At 38.8% G+C, this 20505-nt stretch overlaps 2 protein-coding genes and 1 long non-coding RNA gene across 8 annotated transcripts; 2 read left to right on the plus strand and 1 right to left on the minus strand.

The window, feature by feature from the left end:
• The first annotated feature begins 339 nt into the window (after window positions 1-339).
• Window positions 340-5413, plus strand: LOC133725507 (oligouridylate-binding protein 1C). Its single transcript, XM_062152785.1, has 12 exons — window positions 340-606; window positions 1436-1497; window positions 1813-1915; window positions 2092-2168; window positions 2264-2325; window positions 2424-2511; window positions 2677-2752; window positions 3039-3069; window positions 3811-3930; window positions 4093-4178; window positions 4482-4658; window positions 4901-5413. The coding sequence occupies exons 1-12, from the start codon at window positions 502-504 to the stop codon at window positions 5186-5188; spliced, it is 1275 nt and encodes a 424-aa protein (XP_062008769.1). The 5' UTR covers window positions 340-501; the 3' UTR covers window positions 5189-5413.
• A 244-nt stretch (window positions 5414-5657) lies between these two features.
• LOC133725508 (protein FLUORESCENT IN BLUE LIGHT, chloroplastic) lies at window positions 5658-8204 on the minus strand. Of its 2 annotated transcripts, none has more exons than XM_062152786.1 (5): window positions 7964-8204; window positions 7505-7599; window positions 7086-7248; window positions 6606-6923; window positions 5658-6139 (listed from the first exon to the last, which is right to left on the minus strand). In XM_062152786.1, the coding sequence occupies exons 1-5, from the start codon at window positions 8187-8189 to the stop codon at window positions 5937-5939; spliced, it is 1005 nt and encodes a 334-aa protein (XP_062008770.1). In that variant the 5' UTR covers window positions 8190-8204; the 3' UTR covers window positions 5658-5936. The 2 variants fall into 2 exon arrangements, with proteins under 2 accessions (XP_062008770.1, XP_062008771.1); XM_062152787.1 differs by having other exon boundaries at window positions 7497-7599; window positions 7964-8017.
• Window positions 8205-8267: 63 nt separating this feature from the next.
• Window positions 8268-13447, plus strand: LOC133725509 (uncharacterized). 5 transcript variants are annotated; one of them, XR_009854487.1, is made up of 12 exons: window positions 8268-8484; window positions 8581-8706; window positions 8900-9065; window positions 9182-9227; window positions 9306-9391; window positions 10139-10201; window positions 10859-11255; window positions 11371-11423; window positions 11929-12010; window positions 12200-12384; window positions 12849-12975; window positions 13191-13447. It is a non-coding gene; the product is annotated as an uncharacterized LOC133725509 (long non-coding RNA). The 5 variants fall into 5 exon arrangements; XR_009854486.1 differs by lacking the exon at window positions 13191-13447 and having other exon boundaries at window positions 8271-8484; window positions 10859-11045; window positions 11130-11255; window positions 12849-13189; XR_009854485.1 differs by lacking the exon at window positions 13191-13447 and having other exon boundaries at window positions 8276-8484; window positions 10859-11006; window positions 11130-11255; window positions 12849-13189.
• Window positions 13448-20505: the final 7058 nt, after the last annotated feature.

A 20505-nucleotide genomic window follows, 5' to 3' on the forward strand; every position in this document is an offset into this window, starting at 1 on the left:
AAAACGGTGAAACCGGAAATCCGGTATAAACAATGAAATCTCGGTTGCGGTTTGGAATTTGGAGGTACCGCATTATCCGGTTCGGGTGCGGTTTCAGACCCAAACCGGCCCGAACCGCACCGAGCCCAGGCCTACCTAAACGAGTAATAATTGAACCAGAGTTGAGATGTGCCTAATCAAGTAAGTATCCAGGTGGCAAGACCTCTCGAGACCATTTTTCAGCTCGTCATTGGCTGTAGCAGAACCCAAAATCACCAGCACGGTGGCGTTAGCATTTTATCCCCAATCGTTAAATAATAATAAAACCATGTAAATATAGGGGAATAGACCATTAATGATCTATCTATCTCTCTCTCTCTCTATCTCGTCTCTCTGTGTCAGAGGCCTCTCTCTCTCTCTCTCTCTCTCTCCTGCTCTGTTTCTTTCTCTCTGATTCCTTGAGGCTCGAACCCTAACCTGTCCAATTGATCGGCAAAACATCGGGGCAAAATCGGCGAGGAAATGCAGCACCAGAGGCTGAAGCAGCAGCAGCAGCAAGCTCTGATGCAACAGGCTCTTCTTCAGCAGCATTCTCTCTACCACCCCGGCCTCTTGGCTCCGCCTCAGGTTCGAGCTTTGGTTCCTCTTCCGTCGTCGCTCTCTCACTTTGATTCTCAATTTTGGATTTCGAGTCCTTAGCTTGGTTTTTGATGGATTCATGTTTGAGCTTTAGATTGTGTTCGTCTGTGATTGGATTGTGGAAAAGCTAGGGTTAAGTGTCGTTCCCGTCTTCTTTCGGAAGCTCCTGGCTCGCGAAAGCTAGCGGATTCGGATGGTTTTTGTTTGGTGATCAAAATTGGGATTTTGATTTTTGGAGCTAAAAATGTTTTGGGGATTCGGTGATTGAAATGTGTGGAAAGTTTGATAATTTAGCATTGTGAATTATTTTCTTGGAATTCTAGAAGAATCGAGAGGCATTGTTGGCATCGTGTAATTTTTTGGCCATCATTATGTTGTAGTGGGAGGAATTTAATGAATTAGTTCAACTTTTTATTGTGATTTTTATTGATTTGTTCCAATTGTGTTGGTGGTTCTGTTCTGATTTTGAAACGTCCTTGTAAGTTCATGATGGTGATGGCAGGAGTTTCCACTCTATACTCTAAGAAAACCATTTTGGATTAGTTTAGAAGTCGAATGAAGTGCCCAGAGGTTGCCCTCTTTAGCTCAAGTTTAGTTCTTGTCCCTTTCATGTTGAAGCACTAGTATTTTTAATTTTTAATTGTGAGGTTTCGGTACAAGTACCTACTAAAACTGATTCTGCGCGTTTAGGTTGGCACACCTGGTTTGGTTGATAAACAAGTAGGGTTTTGATTTATTTTTATTTAGGCTTCTTTTATTTTGCTTCCGCTTTTAGGTTTCTTTTATTTTCTTTCTTTTTACATTTTTATTTTTGCAGATAGAGCCAATCCCAAGTGGAAATCTGCCTCCTGGTTTTGATCCAAGTACTTGCCGCAGTGTGTGAGTGTTTTGTCTAGACTCTAGACATTTTTTGTTCTTTTTTCTTTTTTTGTTCCACCTCCATGCTTAAATGAGTGTCATGTTACTCCATAGTTTCTTACCCGTAGATTTACATAGAATAATTTTTAGTTTTATTTCATTCATTCTTTCTCTTCAATATGTCAAAAGATTAAGAGACACTGGTGACTTTATGCATTGTCTTGTGTCTTTCCTGGTTGAGAGTTAGTGTTTTGTGTAGATTAATTCCCCCCCCCCCCCCCTTACTTCTCTTCGGTTCTTAATACTTCCATTTTCTTTCTTTCTGAGAAATTTCAGGTATGTTGGGAATATCCATACCCAGGTGACAGAACCACTTCTTCAAGAGGTTTTTGCAAGTACAGGTGCTGTTGAAAGCTGTAAACTTATAAGAAAGGAAAAGGTAAGCTCGCAATCATCTACACCCCACCCAAACGTTTCCAGTTGGTTCGCTCTTTCCTGTACAGTTCTAATCCAACAAACAAGTCTACTATCAAACATTTCTGGACTCAATTAGTTACTATCTGCATACTTGATTTTACAACCTTATGATCACATCACTGTTGCTGGCTTTTGCAGTCATCCTATGGGTTTGTCCACTATTTTGATCGCAGATCAGCCGCTCTTGCAATATTGTCTCTCAATGGAAGACAGCTGTAAGTACATGTCTTATTTTTGTTCCATCTGATTATTCTTTACTTATCTATTTTTGTGTTGTGTTTTATCTTACAACATGTTATCTGGTTTCCAGGTTTGGACAGCCTATCAAGGTGAATTGGGCATATGCCAGTGGTCAGAGGGAAGATACATCAGGTTCGTTCTTTTCTTTTCTCCTCCTGGGAACTCATACAGGTGATTCTCCGGCATGTATAAGCTAGGTTACTGTATGATCCTGTCTTTTTTATTTGCAGGTCACTTCAACATTTTTGTAGGTGATCTCAGCCCTGAGGTTACTGATGCTACATTATTTGCATGCTTTTCTGTTTATTCCAGTTGTTCGTAAGTGTCTCATCTCATGAAATGGTTGTCTCAAATTTCTCAATTTTTTCAAACAAGACATGTGATGAAACTCTAGGTTCATCCATTTATTGTGGGTTATGCTTAGATTGTTTTTTTGTTTTTGTTGTTGGGTTGGCCTAATTTGATTTTTTTTGTTGGTCTTAGAGATGCAAGAGTTATGTGGGATCAGAAGACAGGGCGCTCTAGAGGCTTTGGGTTTGTCTCATTCCGGAGCCAACAGGTAGCATCTTTTTGAACAGAAATAAAGGATCAAAGATTTGGGTCTTTTGGAATGTGTGGAATCTTGAATCCGTTTTCTTTTGTTGCTGTCTTAACCTATTATGAGTTTTGAGTGCAAGGGTTTAGATTTAGAAATATTAGCTAACGGCTCGAACATAGTGAGATCAAATTACAAAATTTTCTTTTAGGGTCACTATTTTAAAGCATCAGCCTCAATCTATCCTCTGCTTTTATAATTGTTATTTGTACATAAGTAAATTCTCATCATATTTCATTTTTTCTTTCAGGATGCTCAAAGTGCAATAAATGACTTAAATGGTAAGAACAATGATATAGTTTTTTGGTTTTTCCTTGGAAAAATGTTTTGTCTGTATAAGAAGTATATTGAAACAAAGAATGTGCAAGGGACTAACGGGTCCAACCTGATTAAACCGGAAGGGGGGAGCTGGAGGGAGGGAGAAAATGGATATGGTCACTGACCCCTTTTGATTACCCATGTTAACAAATTTTACATGCTAAGCCACCTTTCTTTCTTTTTTCAATTTGGTTTTTGGTTTTTCTGAATTCATAATATGTAAGAATTGGCAATCCCGTTAAAGCCTCTATATATGTTCACCGGTTACTTTTCACTCATGACTTTTATAACAACTTTGTGGGGGGTTTTGTGTAGGAGCAATTTTCTTATACTAATTCATCTACACAGTTTCAAGGTAGTATATAAGTACTGCGTTCTTTTAGTTTATTCTGTGGCCCTTGGTTGTAAGTCATAAGTGGCAGTTTCTTCAACTGGCAATTTTTCAGTAAATTTTTGAACCAGTATGCAAGTTTTGGAGAAAGTCTAACATGGGGTTGCTATGGTGCGGGCCCAAAAACATTTGCAAAATCAGTGGGACCCACTTTAAATTACACAGATCACACCTAATGTGCAGCTGCATCAGCCATGTGCTGTTGCTGCCTGACCGAAGACCTCATAGTTTAATGAGCCTTGTGGCTTCCTCGTTTTCTTTTATGTTCCATCTCTTCTCACCATAATCTGAACTTGTTTGGTGAAATGTGCAGGTAAGTGGCTTGCCAGTAGACAGATACGTTGCAACTGGGCAACAAAAGGTGCTGGCACCAATGAGGATAAGCAGAGTTCAGATGCCAAGAGTGTGGTGGAACTAACAAATGGCTCCTCAGGTGAGTCCAGGGTCATGCGTTTTATTCACTTGATTGGAAATAGCATGATTATAATTTGGGTTTTTGTTAAATTGATTTTTTTTCTTTTATTGAGTTGTGTGAAAAGATTGAGCTCTGTCTATGTTGCCTATGGAAGACTCATATGCTCTTCTGATTCTGCAGAAGACGGAAAAGAGGCAACTAACAATGAGGCTCCGGAGAACAACCCCCAATATACCACTGTCTACGTTGGCAATCTTGCTCCAGAGGCAAGACATTTTCGAATCCATTAGTTTTCTCTCTCTTCTCTCTCTCTCTCTCTCTCTCTCTATATATATATATATGTGTGTGTGTGTGTGTGTGTGTGTGCGCGCGTGTGTTTATATATTAGATATTCTTGTATATCCCTCTATTCCCCAATGAAGTAGTTGAGTTTCAACTTTCTGTATTAGTGCTTGTCAATCTTTGTGGAGAGGTTATAGATGTAGAGAGCAAATTGAAGTACATAGTATTTGCATTAGGAATTTTAGTGCCGTCAGTGATTTGAAACCTGTTCTATTGTTTTGTTACAGGTCACTCAGCTTGATCTTCATCGTCACTTTCACACTCTTGGTGTTGGAGTAATTGAAGAAGTTCGGCTTCAGCGTGATAAGGGTTTTGGGTTTGTCAGGTTCAATACCCATGCTGAGGCAGCTCTGGCTATACAGATGGGAAATTCTCAGTCGAATTTGTGTGGAAGACAAATAAAGGTGGGGTTCACTACTATATATTGTATCTATTGCAACTCTCAAGATTGCTGGCACACAAGACGTTGTGGTTTGGTACAGTATTACATGCATTTACTTGTTGGACTGAATTCACATCACTGAAATCTGATCAATTGTCAAGGGGAATCTCGTACTGATCCATATTCATGATATTGACTGTTTAAGTGTTCCGTCTTTTCATGTCTATATATTGACTGCTGAGTTGTTTCTTGTTGTGCATGCAGTGCTCTTGGGGCAGCAAGCCTACTCCACCAGGAACAGTCTCAAACCCACTCCCTCCTCCAGCTGCAGCAGTGCCTATCCCGGGCCTCTCTGCAAGCGACCTACTGACCTATGAGCGGCAACTAGCAATGAGCAAGATGGGCGGTGTCCATGCCCTTATGCACCCCCAGGGACAGATCCCTCTTAAGCAGGGGGCAATGGGAATGGGCACTGCTGGAGCAAGCCAGGCTATATATGATGGTGGATTCCAGAATGTTGCTGCTGCCCAGCAGCTCATGTACTACCAGTAATAATACACAAGTTAAATGCTACAGCCTACATATATATTCCTGCACCATGCAGGCGTTATCTGAGAGTTATAAACCCTTAGGAAGCTATTTATTGTTCATCCCTCCCTTGTGTGGAGAGGTGGTTGTTACCTTGTCTTATATGATTGCTCTCGTCTCTGTATGGATATGTAACATGTATGATCTCCTGTTTTCTTCATTTTTATGTTGAGAGCTTATTATTAACGAGTGTTGGCCTCTTTTCTTTTAGCCTTTTTTCTTTTTTAAAACACGGCCTACTTGTAAAACCCACTTCCTTATAGTTGGTTAAGTAAATAGATGAAGGATTTTTCTTTGGAGTTGTGCATATTACCAACGATGTATTGGTCATCTGGTGTGCAATTTTCAATTTTCAATTTTCAATCGGATTATTAATTGCTTAGCATTTTCTGCCGGCGTTACTCAAAGTACGTATATTAGTGATAGTATGAGCTGTAGGTAATCACAAATTTAAAATACAACATCTAACAGAAGATTTCTTCATTCATACAATACTATCTTTCTCTAGATACCAAAGTGATACTAACATGGTTGACCTTGTTGGGAAGACGAGACGGGGTAAGAGGCATTCTACAAGAAACAATTTCTAACAGTGAACCAAAAACAAAATGATCCGCAGGCCAGTGCAGGTGACAGGTCATCCACACCTTTCTCATGATAATCCATACCAACTCGGTAATTCATGTGACAAACTTCTGGTCATAAGGCTGGTTTAATCTTTCTCCAACCTTGCAATATAATTGTCATAGAACTTCCCTGCGCTCTCAAGATCTCCAAGCTCGGTATAACAATCAGCAATTGCTCCATAAGCTTCTGTGTTTCCCGAGTCTTCTCCTTCTCGCTCGGAGATTGCCAAAACCATAGAATGGTACTTAATGGCATCTCGATATTGGCCCTGTCTTTGTAGTGAGGCTCCTGAGAGATGCAAATCAAATTACTGAGAACATGCTTAGAAAAGAGATCCTTATAGCAAATAACAAAGCCAGTATAAGAATTTACACAGCATCCAACTGAATCTAAGAAATAAGACCAACAAATACAGTAGTCTGTAACCAAATTAGCACATGATGTTTTGTTTTATTTGCTTCTTATTTATTTACCTTAGGAAAGTTGCACCTGTTTCTTTGTCTGTCAATGAATGAATTTGGGATCTCTCCATAAAATTCTATTTACACATCATACAATAACAGAGCTTAACTAATGCATAAAGGAACTGAAAAGGTTTTGTTTTTAAGACGTGGCCACTCCAAACTTGAAGTGCATTAGGTTATAATTTTTTATGTGTCTATTTAAACTGCTCCAAACTTGAAGAACATTAGGTTTCTACATTGAGTTATAGTAAATGAGAGGGGAGTAACGAACAAGGGAAATGAAAACAAACCTAGACCCCTTGCAGCCTTCTTCTCCTCAATTGAGTCCTCCAAACTTTGAGCAAGCTCCAGAGCTGCCTTAAACTCAGTAGATGCTTTCTGTGGTTCTTGGTTTCTCAGAAAGTTTTTCCCAGCCTTCAATCGAGAAATCAACTCATGCTTCCTTGGATCAATTATAACCTCGCTCTCTGGTATTCTTCCACTAGGTGCATAGCTCAAAGTGGGAGCATATGATTCGATCTTAGCTTGTCTTCTCAGAGCAGCATTAATTTGTCGTAACTGTTCGTTCACTCGTTGTAATTCCCCTTTCCTTTGCCGGGCAACCAGCCCTATGATAAAAGAACTAAGCTATCAACCAGCCCTATAATGAATACTTTTCAATGAAGACATCATTTAAACCAAATAAACAAAACAAAACTACTTGACACATCTCTCCCCTTATACTCTACGGAACATAAACAATGCTGATCGTAAAGCAAGTAATATCTCACCACCAACAGTGGCCCCTACAAGGGCAACAGATAGTAGCAGAGGCATGTTGAAAAAAGAGTTGTCGGCCTCACATGTTTCTGCCAAAGCATTCAAAGGTGTAGTGAACATTAAGGCATTACCGAGGAGAAGCTCCATTGCTGGGAATCTCAATTCTGTAGCTCCCTGCAGAAGTGTTCAGTAGATCGAAATAACCACATGTATCTTAGTAAAACTAGAGAACTTAAAAAAAGTCTCCTCATGTGACATCTTCCAGTAATCCACAGGAAGTTTATAAAGACACCGGAGCGGAGCACGAAAATGTATATAATGCATCTAAAACAAGTTATAAACCCGGGAATAATCGGCAAGTTGGCAAATTTGACCTCCCCAATCTCCCAAGAAAAAACAAAAGCTGATAAAGATGAACTCACCATCATACCTGACATTTTGTGGCCGGCGACATCTCCAACACTTCAATGTGATTCTCTCCAAATGCTTCGACCTTAAACGGAAGAAACGCCGACTTCCATGGTTCTATATCAACGAAAAAACACTTCATCTTAATACAGATGTACGATCCGACAGAACAGGTATTGTATAAATCCAACCCTTCAGGTTCTTGGCATTACTCATGTTAACAGTTATCCAATAATCACAGCAACAGATGCACATTGCAACTGTATGTCATTCATTGTCACAAATCGAAACGAAAAGGAGAAAGCTTTTCAATAGCTGAACCAACCTACATTTGAATTGGGACAAACCCTCTTTGCCCGAAATGTGAAGATTGTATTCTCAGTAACCAACAAATGCAAATGTGGGAAAGTAGAGAATGGTAGTGGAAAATTAAGAGGAGTTGGTTGGAATTCAAAGCAGTTGGGGGAGTGAGTGGGCTTACCGAGGAGGGTGGACTTGAGGGAGAATTGATCGGAGGGTGGAGATCGGGCGGAGGAGGTCTTGGGGTGAGTGAAGAAGCAAGAGAAACGAGCTACCACTGCCATTGCTGCTGCTGCTGCTGCTGCTTCGGATAAACGTTTGGCGTAAACGGTGAGATTTTCGATATAAAGAGAATGTTTGATCAAGTCAAATGACCACGGTTTTGGATAAAATACCACTTGTGCCATTCGTCATGGGACAAGTGACGACGTCCCAATGCACATTTATTTACTATATACCAAAGGTGAGTTACTGTTCCTAAGCACTGTTCCTAAGGGCCCGATTTAAAGTGACGCTTTTGCCTTCATTTGAGATTTTTTTGCGGTTCTGCCACTGAGCTGTTCTAGAATCAGTTTCTTCTTTCTTCTTCGGCCATCGGATTCTTCTCTCTTCTGTTGGTTTCTCTCTTCCTCCCTTCTGCCCGCCCCTAGGTTCATCAAGCTATCGCCATCGAAGAAGTACAGCAACACTGCAACCACACATGTAACAACCCAACAATCTCGCTGTTCCTTGATTTCATTAGTGAATCACGAACCTTAGGATTCCCATTTGACTTTGATCTGTGTCTGTCCTATGTAGTTTCGCAGCAGGAGATAGTTTCTCTGTACGAGAGGTTCTGTCAGCTCGATCGCAGCGGTGGAGGTTTCATCTTCGCCGACGAGTTTTCTGTCCGTACCGGAATTCGCAGTCAATCCTCTCTCTCAGGTAAGCCTATCCCCAAATAAAAGTTAAAGCTTTCGTGATCTGAGGGTAGTAAAATTTTGAAGATTGAGGCTTTTATTGAATGGTTGTTTTTGCTTCATATTTTTTTGCTTCTCCACTTCGTTGTTATTGGATAGGTTGAATTCTCATACAATACAATTTTGGGTTTCACTTATATCAGTTTTGCATTTCTCAGTTTTGGCTGGGTGGACGTAGATACGGGGGGAGAGGGATTGGAGCAAGACCTTATAAGCAAGATCTTCACTTCTTTTTCGTTTCCAGGACCCTCTATCAATATATATCAGCACTTCTGTTCGCCGACATCAGAAACATCCATCAACATCAATACCTATCACGGCCTGGTAAGATTCTTAATTCCATACAATCAGGACAACATGAATAAAGATTAATCTTTTTGTTAAATACCTATAATGATTTAGTTCACTGATTTGTATTTGTATTTTTGTTTTTTGAACAGCTCCCAAACTGAGAGAGGAAGATTTGACTAAAATCAAATAGTAAAGGTTTCATCTGTGAACATACTTCTTTTCTTATTTCTTTTTCTTTCTTTAGCTATCCTTTCATTTTAATGAAATTTATAGGAACTTACTGATTCGGCGAAGCACAAGAGAACGGCTTTGAGTCTGAGTTTATTTGAGGGTCTTTACTTACAGAGGTTGCTCTCTAGGTTAGTCAAGTAATTAAATCTATGTTTTAGTTGAATTTGTGATCTTCTTTCTGAGTTCGAATAAATTTCCTTTCTAACATTCAATCATTTTCAGAGACAAGTTTTTCTTTTCTTTGTTTCTGGTATCTCTAAATGAATACTTTCTAATATTTTGCATGAACTTGCATATACGATTATTTGAAAAAGAAAAAATAAGAAGAACAAAAAGAACAAGATGACAAAGTTGTAGTAGGTGATTTAAGTCTTTGTTTTGATTCTATTATTTTTATTAATTTGATAGTTTGATTTGTTATTATATGCTCCGGTTCATAATTTGGGACTTTGTTTACTAATAAATCTTTAATTCAATTTGGTTTTCTCTTATTAGATATTTGGTTTTCTGTTTTTTTATCTTATTAGTTAGTTGATTTTCTGTATTTCATGGGAGCCAAATACAAAATGCATAAAAAATCCATGACTAATAAGTATAGAAGTTGATTACTGTTCTTGCTGTTTTCACAATTTGCAATAGTATAATTTTTTTTGTATAATCTGGTTTTTCAATAGTTCTAACTAAAATAACTGTACAGATATTTCTAATACATAACTTACTTTATATATGCTCTTAATGTTTGCAATCAAAAACAGCAACTTACATTGTTTAGTTTTTATTGTGTGTATTGATTTATTTCTTGCTGAGTTCTTTGGTTTGGCATGTGGAAATTTTTCTTTGGTTTCTGATTAGATTAACCTTTGTGTTTTATGCAGTAGAAGGGACTGTGGTGTTCTGATTTCTGCTTTTGATGGATTTGGCGAGAGGGAGGATCGCAGGTTTGGCCATTTTGTTGTACTTTTTTTTTTTTTTTTGTTAGCTTAGTTTTTAGTCGTTGTTGTGTCCTCATGAATTGCATGCAGTTTCTTAGCTCAAAGTCTAGACGGGCTTGAAGTTGAACAAGACAATATAACCAAAAATATCCATGTTGTTTATTGTAATATTCAGAAAAATGTAAACAACACTTACTGCATAACCACACATTGCTTTATTGGACACAAAGTATTTTCAAAAGATTTCTTCTGCTTTAAGTACTCAACAAATAACTGAAGCATGGAATTTTCTTTTCTGCACTTTCAAAAATCATATAAAATAAATACCAACCAAGAATTATTGTTTCATGACTGATGCATTGGTTTTTGACATTATTGATCAATTGAATTTACTAGATGATAAACAGCAGTTTTTGTTTTGTTGGGTTTTTTTTTCTTCCCCTTAGTAATCTATTAGCTTTAGCTATTTTGGGTTGGTTATTTGGGATTAAATTTGGGTTTAATTGACTTCTCCCTTCGGCATACAGCTTTTAAAACTTCCCTGCCTTCAGTTCTTTTATACGTCTGCCATTTAGAATATCATCTACCCTCATGCTCTATGGCTGTTCTCTTTAATGGTGCTGCATCTCTAAGTTTAGTTGATTTCATGATATCCTGTTCCAGACTCCACCCCTGTAACTATATCTAAGACGGTCCAACTCTCATATACGAAGCTTATTAAAGGGTGGCTTAACTACTACACGATGTTGAGAAATTTGATTCATTAAGGGGGTTCAAAATCTCTACTTATGTTTACTGGTGGATACGTCAGGTGAGACCACTCTTTTCAATTCAAATGGTCAACAACTTGGTGAGTAGTAATATATATCATTTATCATGAGAGATTGATTCTTTGGCAAGGCTAAAACTGGTATACATGTTCTTTGCATTCCAGGGTGTTTCAAGAGCACTGGTTGAAAATTCCAGAACCTTACTACTGCCTACACATTTGCATGAGAGGTTAGGTTAATCAAAAATGCAAAAGTTAGATTGGAAGAGACGAATAACTCCATCTATCGATGTAAGTTTTTTTTTTTTTTGGTTATCATCAGAAAGCAATTACTTTGTCAACTAAAGTATATATGAACATGCTGATGCCAGCAATGTTTATTTCTTTAATTACACTTTGTTTTCAGAGGATTGCAGAAAGCCTGAATATGTCCAAAAAGAAAGTTAGGAAGTTACTCAGGTACTAAATGTTTTATTTCTTCTGTTTCATGGCATTCCTCTGTTGTCCTCTTATACTCCATACAAGTTCATAATGTTGAGGCAATCAGTAAGGTTTTTTTTTCCACTCGATAGAGATGCATTCCCCTCTTTGAAACTGCATGCAATTGGTTTTACTTTGTTTTCAGAGCTGAATTCATGATGTTGAAAACATGTTGGAACTTCTAAAATTAAAAGCTGTCATGTGTCTTCTGGAATTATACTATGTACTATGAAACTGATTTGAAAGCAAAACATCTTCCCTTTCTTAAATGTGCATGACTACTGTTAAGAGAAATGAGGCAGCGCTGAACTCTGTCTTGCTATAGATCAAGAAATCTATTTGTATGAACTAAGAAGATGGCAAAGAATTGTTCTGTTCAGAGTGTCTCATTTGCTCCCTACCCATGAAGAACTCTGGCTCAGAGTTCTTATAATTAATGTTCAAGCTGATTAGTTTGCCTTTTGGTTACTCTTATAATTTACAGAACGAATTACAGCGTCAAGCACGAACCACACTTGCATCATGATAAATCCACGCATTCCACAGGCGCAACAATATAAAACTGAGTAAGTTCTTTTAGAATAACAAAATTTCTCTCTTTTTGTTCCCACAATGTTAATGTACTGCTCATATGATTCATTTCTAACTTACTATGTCATCTGTTGGCTGATTCTTCTTTTGTTTTTCATTTTTTTTTTCTTTACTATGTTATCTGTTGGCTGATCAGATTGTTCGTTTGATATGCTGTTGATTAGGTATCAAGTGCTTGACAAACCAAGAGAGGCCAACACCTTATGAAATGAATATCTAAAAGCATCAAAAGTGCGTTCTACCTGCAACCAGTTTTTATAAAATTCTTCAATGTAGACCCTCTTTTGAGTCTCTTTAGCTGGAGATCCAAACACAAGACACAACTAAAGAATAGTTTATCCCTTCCTTGGTATGTTTTCTCTGCAAGCTATTTTATCACTATGATTGATAAAAGTATATTCTCTACTACTTCTTTACTTTGTTCATATTAAAAAAATACGATCATCAGAGTCTTTATATTGATTCTTTATCATTTCTTTCAACATGAAATTGATGATTTACTCCAAAGTTATTTTTGATTAAAAGTAAATTGTATCAATCTTCATATAATGTATACTAGATTTCATTTCAGTTCAATCTTGATATAATGTATACTTTTAAACTTATTTTCTCTTTGCATTCATTACGGTTTTCCTTTCTCCTTACTATTTCTTTTTTCTTTATCTAACTTTAGCCACTGAAAATCTGATCCATTGTAAATATTAGCACTTAATTGATTCAGTAGCGTGTGTTTTTTATTAATGTTGACACTATTTTTGCAAGTTTGTTGACTACTCAGCATTTGATGACCATGGTTTCTACTCTCTTTGACAGACTCAAAAAATGGGACAGTGCCTTGGTTGTATCTGAGCAGACCAGTCTACTATTGCAATCAGAAAAACTTTTGGAAAGTTTGATGATGTGCTTGAATCTGGTTGTCATTGTTTGCCTTGCTGTTGAGGTAGTGCAGTAGCTGCTCATGTCTTTCTACAACTGCAGCAATTAGATGTTTCACTGATACACAGATTTGGAAGCTTAAGAAATTGTGCTCCAAGATTAGCATAGTCACTAACTATGTTGATTTTGTGAAATCAACACATTCCCAAACAATGCTGACTTTTTGAAATGAGCAATAGCCCTTCATTCTTAATAAAATTTATCAAATGTACATTGCAGGGGCGAACCATAATCTGCATCAATGTTCAATCAAATTGGTGGAACTTCAGAATAAGAACAAGACACAAAACCTGTAATTTTCAAGCCAACATCCATCAAACAATTCTCATTATTGTCTTTCATCTATTGCTTTATTAAACGATACATATCAAGTTTGATTTGAAGTTATTGATTCCGGTGGAGAAATTCGTGTAGCATGTTCAATTATCCCAGTAACATATAACATTAATTCCCGCAGCAAAGCGCGGGCACTCTTCCTAGTTAGATATATATATATACTAGCATTTCTCCACACATGCTCTGCAAGTGCAAGTATTTTTTATTTTATTTTATTTTGTTTACAGAAAATAATAAAGAAAACGATTATTGCAGACATAAGATCATGGGAGAGAAAAGTGGATTGTGTTTTTTTTTTGTTTATTTTTTTAATAAAAATATATTTTGTAAATGTCATAATTGTCCTCGTGATTTAATTAATTCTCAAAGTTTTTTAATCTTCTAGGTCATTTCCGTCAAAATTTTTGATTTTGGCTAACAAACCCTCTTCTCTTAATAATAGTATATATATATATATATATATTATTATTAATTAGTTTGCTGCAAATTAAAATTTAGCGCCTTGTTAAAGGCTCATTTGCAAATTTTTTGTATAGAAGAAAATGAATTCTATTCACCTCCAAATTAAAAAAAAAAACTAAGTCCATATTGGTTGCCTCTGTGTGTTCAAATTCTCTCTTATTTACATATAATAAGCATGTTAAATTCATGGTTTTAATCGTTTAAAAATTAAATTATTTATTAATGATCAGCTCTGCAAAAAATCAACGTAAATAAGAATCATTTACTCATTCAATTGCATCAAACAAATGAACAATTCACTATTTTAACATATGGATTAAATCCTAAACTTATTCAAATTCGTCAAATTCGCCCTATGGGTTTGCTAGCTTTCCTTTGTCTTCTATTTACTGGGTTTTTGCCCACATTATTCTATATATAAAGTGTGAATGTTACTGTTACACTGTTCCTAAGAGTCGGAAAATGCGTTTTTGTCCTCACTGTTCGAGGAGAATATCAAGTTAGTGGAAAAGTCGTTTCTGTCCTTGCTCTTCTCAGTGTTGGATAGGCATAACAGTCGGGTTTGGAACTTAGCCGCTCGCATTAGGATAAAAAAAAAGCGAAAGAAGAGAGAATTTCACTAAAAAAGAATGCCTTATCACTTGATTATAGGCTGCAACAATAATATTTCCTTTTTGTTTTAGAGAAACGGGAATTGAGAGAAAATTGCTGTGTATTCTCATTAATAATAGGGGTCTCTTCATATAGAGGATTACAATGCATAGAATCTGAATCGTACAAGGAAAGGTAATCATACATTGAATGGATATCTCTAAGATTCTCTGAGATTATCTCTATTAATAACCATATTACCACTAGGTCAAGTAACCTAGAGTTTGGGCAAGACACAATTTGGATTTACTTAAACACTCCCCCTTGTGTCGCCTAAACGTAGTGCTTCTCTCGTTGCCTCGTTAAAAACCTTGCCGAGTAACAAAAACCATGTGGGACAAAAATAACCTCGGTCGAAGGGGAAAAAGAGCACAACACACCATTCACGTTTCGAGACCATACATGTAGACATCTCCCCCTGATGTCTGCATCTCCCCCTGATGACTACGGTCATGAGAGTTCGGATAACTTCCGCAAACGATGCTACCAACATGTTCCTTGAAAGTGGAATTTAGGCAATGACTTAGTGAGCAAGCCTGCTACACTGTCCTCAGATTGCACCTAGTTCACTTTGATCTTGAGGAGAGTTTGTTGTTGCTGATTATCCTTGGTGTTGTCGCTTTTGATTTAGTCTTGCTTCATTTGTTCAAAACAAGCAGCATTATCCTAAATGCTCGTAGGCTCATCTGTGGTAGACTTCAAGCCACAATTTTTTGAACATGCGTAATTATGGATCCAATCCATATACATTCACGAACCACTTCGTGAAGAGCAATGATCTTTGCATTGTTCGAAGATATAGCGACTAGGGCTCATTAAAACAGAACCTTTTCATCAAAGAGTGACACGGCTCCTCTCTCTCCTTCGGAGCTATTCTGTAGACCTCCAAGATATCACGGTGTTTACCCATGGTGAACACTTAACCAGTTTGGGAATGACCTTTGTGTGGGTCAGAAAAATACCCAATATCAGCAAAACCTTCCAAAACACATGTAGTTTTGGGATGGGGATAGAGGACGCAGGCCAGTGTTGGCGGCGTTCGTGGTGTGTGATGGGTCTGAATCCATCATCTCTCTGTAGAGATAAAGCATGCCCCTATCAGTCGTACATCTCTAGTATCGAAAGATATCTTTTTCCACCAATCCAATGGTGTCGTGTTGGCGCACAACTATACCTAGCTAACAAGTTCACAACATATGAGATGTTCGGTCTTGTGCATTGAGCTAAGTACAATAATGCCCCTATTGTACTCAAGTAAGACACTTATGCCTCTAGCACATGAAGGTCAAGACTACGGACGATCAAGACTACGGACGATCATGTGGGTGCTTGAAGGTTTGACCTTGTCAAAATGCCTAAGCATCTATCAACACGATGCTCAAGTTCCAAACCGAGACATAATCATGTTCTCCCAAAATCCTTCATCTCAAAATCGGATTTCAAGTGTTCAGTGGTTTCCCTTAACTCTTTAAGGGCGTCCAACATGAACAGTGATAGAATCCGAAACTTGTTATGGAAACGTGCGGGCATATCCCTTCTCAATCAAGTAGTCACTTTAGTGAGCGTTTCAACCTTATTGTAAACGTGCTCCATGGTCTAGAGCCTCTTGACTTGGGTAAATAAAGTTCACCATGAACCTTCATGTATATTCCGTATCTAGATCCCCATAGAGATACTTAGTGACCACATTTGTAAGCTGCATGTTCAGTTATTCGGAAACTACCAAACTAACAGGGTAGTGGAGTGCAATGACATCCATTACGAGAGAATATGTCTCATCGTAGTCGATTTCAGGGTGTTTTGTGAGCCTTGCGCCATAAGGCGAGATTACCATCTCTTTTTCTCATCACGCTTTCTAACGAAGACCCGTTAGTCAATTTTCATAGAGCTCTATATTATCAGGAATAGGTTCTGACATTGAGGCGTCCCCCAACGAAAACCATAATCCGGAAGATTCTCATGAGACAGATTTTGAGTCTTGATGATCAAAGGATTGGAATGTGCCAAAGTATGCTTCGAACCCACGGGCCTCCCACGCATCCTAGCTGGGGTCATGGCCTATAAAGCCAGAGTGCCACTCTCTTTGGCGTTGGCGTCATGCCTACCTCCATGTAGGGTGGCGCTATGTCCTCTCGTAGGGACGTCTATCCTTGTGGGCATGTTTGTAGCATATTTGTGTGATCTTGTCACTTTAAAGGGGATCGAGATGAGACGTAGTGGGGACAGGCCACGATAATTCCTGTCGGTCCTGCTGAACATCCGTGTTCTTATCTCCCCTTAACGACGGGAAGACTATCTCATCAAAGTGACAACCCGCAAATCTAGCGGTAAGGAGATTGTCTTGCAAGGGCATTAAGTGGCGGGCAATTGTTGGAGTCTCAAATCCAACGTAGTTGCCCATTCATCTAAAAGGACCCATCATAGAGCGCTGTGGCGGCGCAATTGGCACATAAATGACCCACTCAAATATGCGTAAGTACGATACTTGTACCCAGTCACTAGCTGTAACGCAAAGGTAGATTGAGTGGCGGTGGGTCGTAGACGAATTAGCATAGCTGCATGCGATATTTCATCACTCCAAGCAGATATAGGGAGATTGGTGAGCATTACCAATGTCTTGACTACCATCGCAGTCGTTTCTGCGAGACCATTTGGGTGTGAACATGAGAATATGATGTCTAACATCAGTCCCATTGCAATAACCATCGAAAGTCTTTGATGTAAACTCTCTAGCATAGTCAAATCCAATTGACTGAATAGGATGATTCGGGGAGTGAGCCTGTTGTCATATGATATGTGCTAGGAGTGTAGCATAAGCAACATTACAAGTGGAAAATAGCATAACACGTGACCAGCGTGTCAACCAACATCATGAGTTATTTAAACGTCCGCAAGTTGGTTGAATCAGTTCATAAAATCCCAATGGATTCTATGTAAGAACAGAATGAGTATTTTCATATCCTTTGCATAGGACGGTCTCAGTCCTAATTTCCATAAGGAACATGCTTTGTAAACGAGCAAGAGGCTTTAGAAGCAACCAATGAGGATTGTGGTTGGGCCTGAGTGAAACGCTATTTGAAGAAAAGTTGGTGATTGTAGCATCACCTAGAGCGCCATCACCATGATGGACGCCATCCATGGCGTCATGGATAGGGACTGTGCCAGCCCTAGGCTGGTGATGGACGGAGGCGGTGCCAGAGGCAGCAGCGGCGGTCACACTTAGTCCAGGAATCAACTGTTGATTCATGCTTCGTTTCGCTCGAAAAAATAGATGTCCGTGTGAAGTCCTTAGTAGATGGATCATCATGACTAGGATGACCTATCCTGTCGTGACAAAGCCATTATGTGTCTAAATCTAAGAGATCTTCGCTCATAACTTTATTGGATTTAATAGCTCGAATAGTGACATAGAGTCCACTAGAGAGACACATAAACTTCTCTAAGATGCGTCTTTGTTCGCAATCGTTAGAGGCATTGCAAAGGAACTCATTTCCGTTCTCTACATGCATTTTCGCATGGAATCCATTGGCTATTCAGGTGCGATTTTCCATAGGAGCGTAGAGAGTTTCTGTGACAGTAATCAAGGTGCCATTTGGTAAGGGGAACTTGGGCTATTCCATGTCCTTGAATTAATATTGATGACCCAGCCATCGTAGTCACAAAAGTAATATGCTCAAAATCAAAATGGTGTCATAATGAAAACCACTCGAAATTTTATTCATAAGCCAACGGAGTACATCATTGTCTCTTAACCATTAGGAGAATCTAATCCAAATGCTAGCTAATGCAAAACAAATGTAGTCATTTGACTTTTTCAGTAACTCCAAAATAAATATGACCAAGTGAGTAGAGAGATGTCGGTGGAGCAAAGCTCGCTTAAGTACCACTTATCTCAAAACCTTCCTAGACATCATACTCATTTTGGATGAGCGTATGTGAAGAATAACTAAACTAATGACATTTACTACAAAGTATATGGCAATTGCCTATTATATCTCTTGGAAAAATAAAGACTTAAACAGAATTGACGATCTATTGATTCCAGCCAGATTTGTAGTCTTCAACCCTTCACTCTAGATCATCTTCTTGATCTTCTTTTTCCACATAGTGAGCTTCTCTTGCTTCACAATATGTTTTGTAGGCGATGACAATTTCTTCACGAGCTCTACAAATGTGTGCCCAATGACCGGATACTCCACATCGAGAACATACATCTCTTCGCTCAGACTCCATCGATTGAGGCGCTTTGAAAGCGTCATTTAGATGACTCTTAGTGTTGGTGGCGCCACCAACATGGCCAGAGGCGTTGTCTCCCTCTCTCTTTCCACGTTGACCTCTTCGGTTCCGTGTTCGCCTATTTTGGCGGTTACCTTCCCAAGTAGAGCGATTATATGGACCAGAACGTCCAGAAGTATCCTTAAGATTAGGGTTTCGCTCTTGGCGCCCTCTCTTAGGGGCGCGACTATAATTGGATTCCGGAATATGCTCTGTTTCCACGGATCTCGAATTATAGTTCTTCACAAGGATGTTGTCATGTTTTTCAGCGACATTCATAGCTCCAATGAGCTTATGAAACCTTGTGATCCGTCCTGCAGTAACATCGATTCGATAGTTCTTAGTAACCATCAATGCAGAGACGGGGAAGATAGAGAGAGTCTTCTCAATCAACATCGCATTTGTGATCTCTTTACCACAGAATTCCATTAAGGATTTAACGCGAAATGCTTCCGAGTTGTAGTCAAGAACTGACTTGAAATCACAGAAACAGAGGCTTTGCCATCTCACTTCTAGGTCAGGAAGCAGGGAGTCACGGACGTTACGAAATCTTTCTTCGAGTGAGACCCACAAGGCCACAACCTTCTGGGGTCTTCTTCATTCATATACTCGTATTGGAGCGAATCATCCATATGATGAGTCATTAGGATGATGGCTTTCGCCTTATTTGCCTCCAAGGCTGCTCTATTTGCTTCCAAAGCTTGAGCTTGCTTAACAGTTAGCACGTCCTGGCTAGGCTCGAGAATCGTATCCAAAATTTCAATGGCCTTGAGATGCTGGCGGACATCACGAACCCACTTGTGATATCCAGAGCCAGTTGTTTCTAATGGAACGAAGTCCAGTTTGTTCAGGTTACTCATCTTGAAAGAGAACAAGAAATTAGGGTTCGTTTCGGAGCGAAAAAGGCTACCACGAAAACAATAGAATTTCTGAGCATAGTCGCTTCCAAGAAATTAGGGATTTCTGAGCGTAGTCGCTTCCAAGAAATCCGATTCCAAGAGGAATTAGATTAGATCGAAACAATGATGTGTTTGTGGTCGATCATAACTTCTCAACAAACTCTAAGTTTGGAGGACTCTACAAGCTCCAAGTTTGGAGTGAGCACGAATCCCCATAGTTCGGCCTTTTGGTCTCCCCTATGAAGAAGAAAGGGGGGTAGAAGAAGGGAGGTTGCAGGTCTCCGAGAAAAAGAAGAGAAAAACAATAAAAGACTTCAAAAAAAAGGAACTAATAGAACGTTTAAAACATACCTTGAAAAGTGTAAAAAATTGCCGAAAAAAAATCGCCGGAATTTGGTCGCCGGAGCTTGGTGGTGGTTGGCCGGAATTTTCTGGCAGTGGGCTGCCCTTCTTCTCTATTTTCCTCTTTTTTTTTTTCTTTTTCTTTTGCTTTGGCCCAGGCCTGTATTCCTTCCCTCTCTTTTTTTCTGTTTCGGACCAGGCCCACCGGTCTGCTCCCTTCCTTTTTTTTTCTTTCTTCTGCTGACTGGACCGCGGGGCCCTTCATTTTCCTTTTGTTTTTTTTTTCTTCTTCTGCCCAGCACGTGGGCTGCTTCCTTTTTTTCTTCCTCTGGGCTCTTTTCCTTCCGTTTCTTTCTGCTTTTGGGCCGCGCCTTCTTCCTTTTTTTTTTTTGGTTTGAAGGCTACTATTTTATGGATTAGGGTTTCGTACTGATAACGTGTTTTAGAAAAACGGGAATTGAGAGAAAATTACTGTGTATTCTCATTAATAATAGGAGTCTCTTTATATAGAGGATTACAATGCATAGAATCTGAATCATACAAGGAATGGTAATCATACATTGAATAAA

This window comes from Rosa rugosa, chromosome 1 (assembly GCF_958449725.1).
Source record: "Rosa rugosa chromosome 1, drRosRugo1.1, whole genome shotgun sequence".
In the NCBI taxonomy this organism is placed as follows: Eukaryota; Viridiplantae; Streptophyta; class Magnoliopsida; order Rosales; family Rosaceae; genus Rosa; species Rosa rugosa.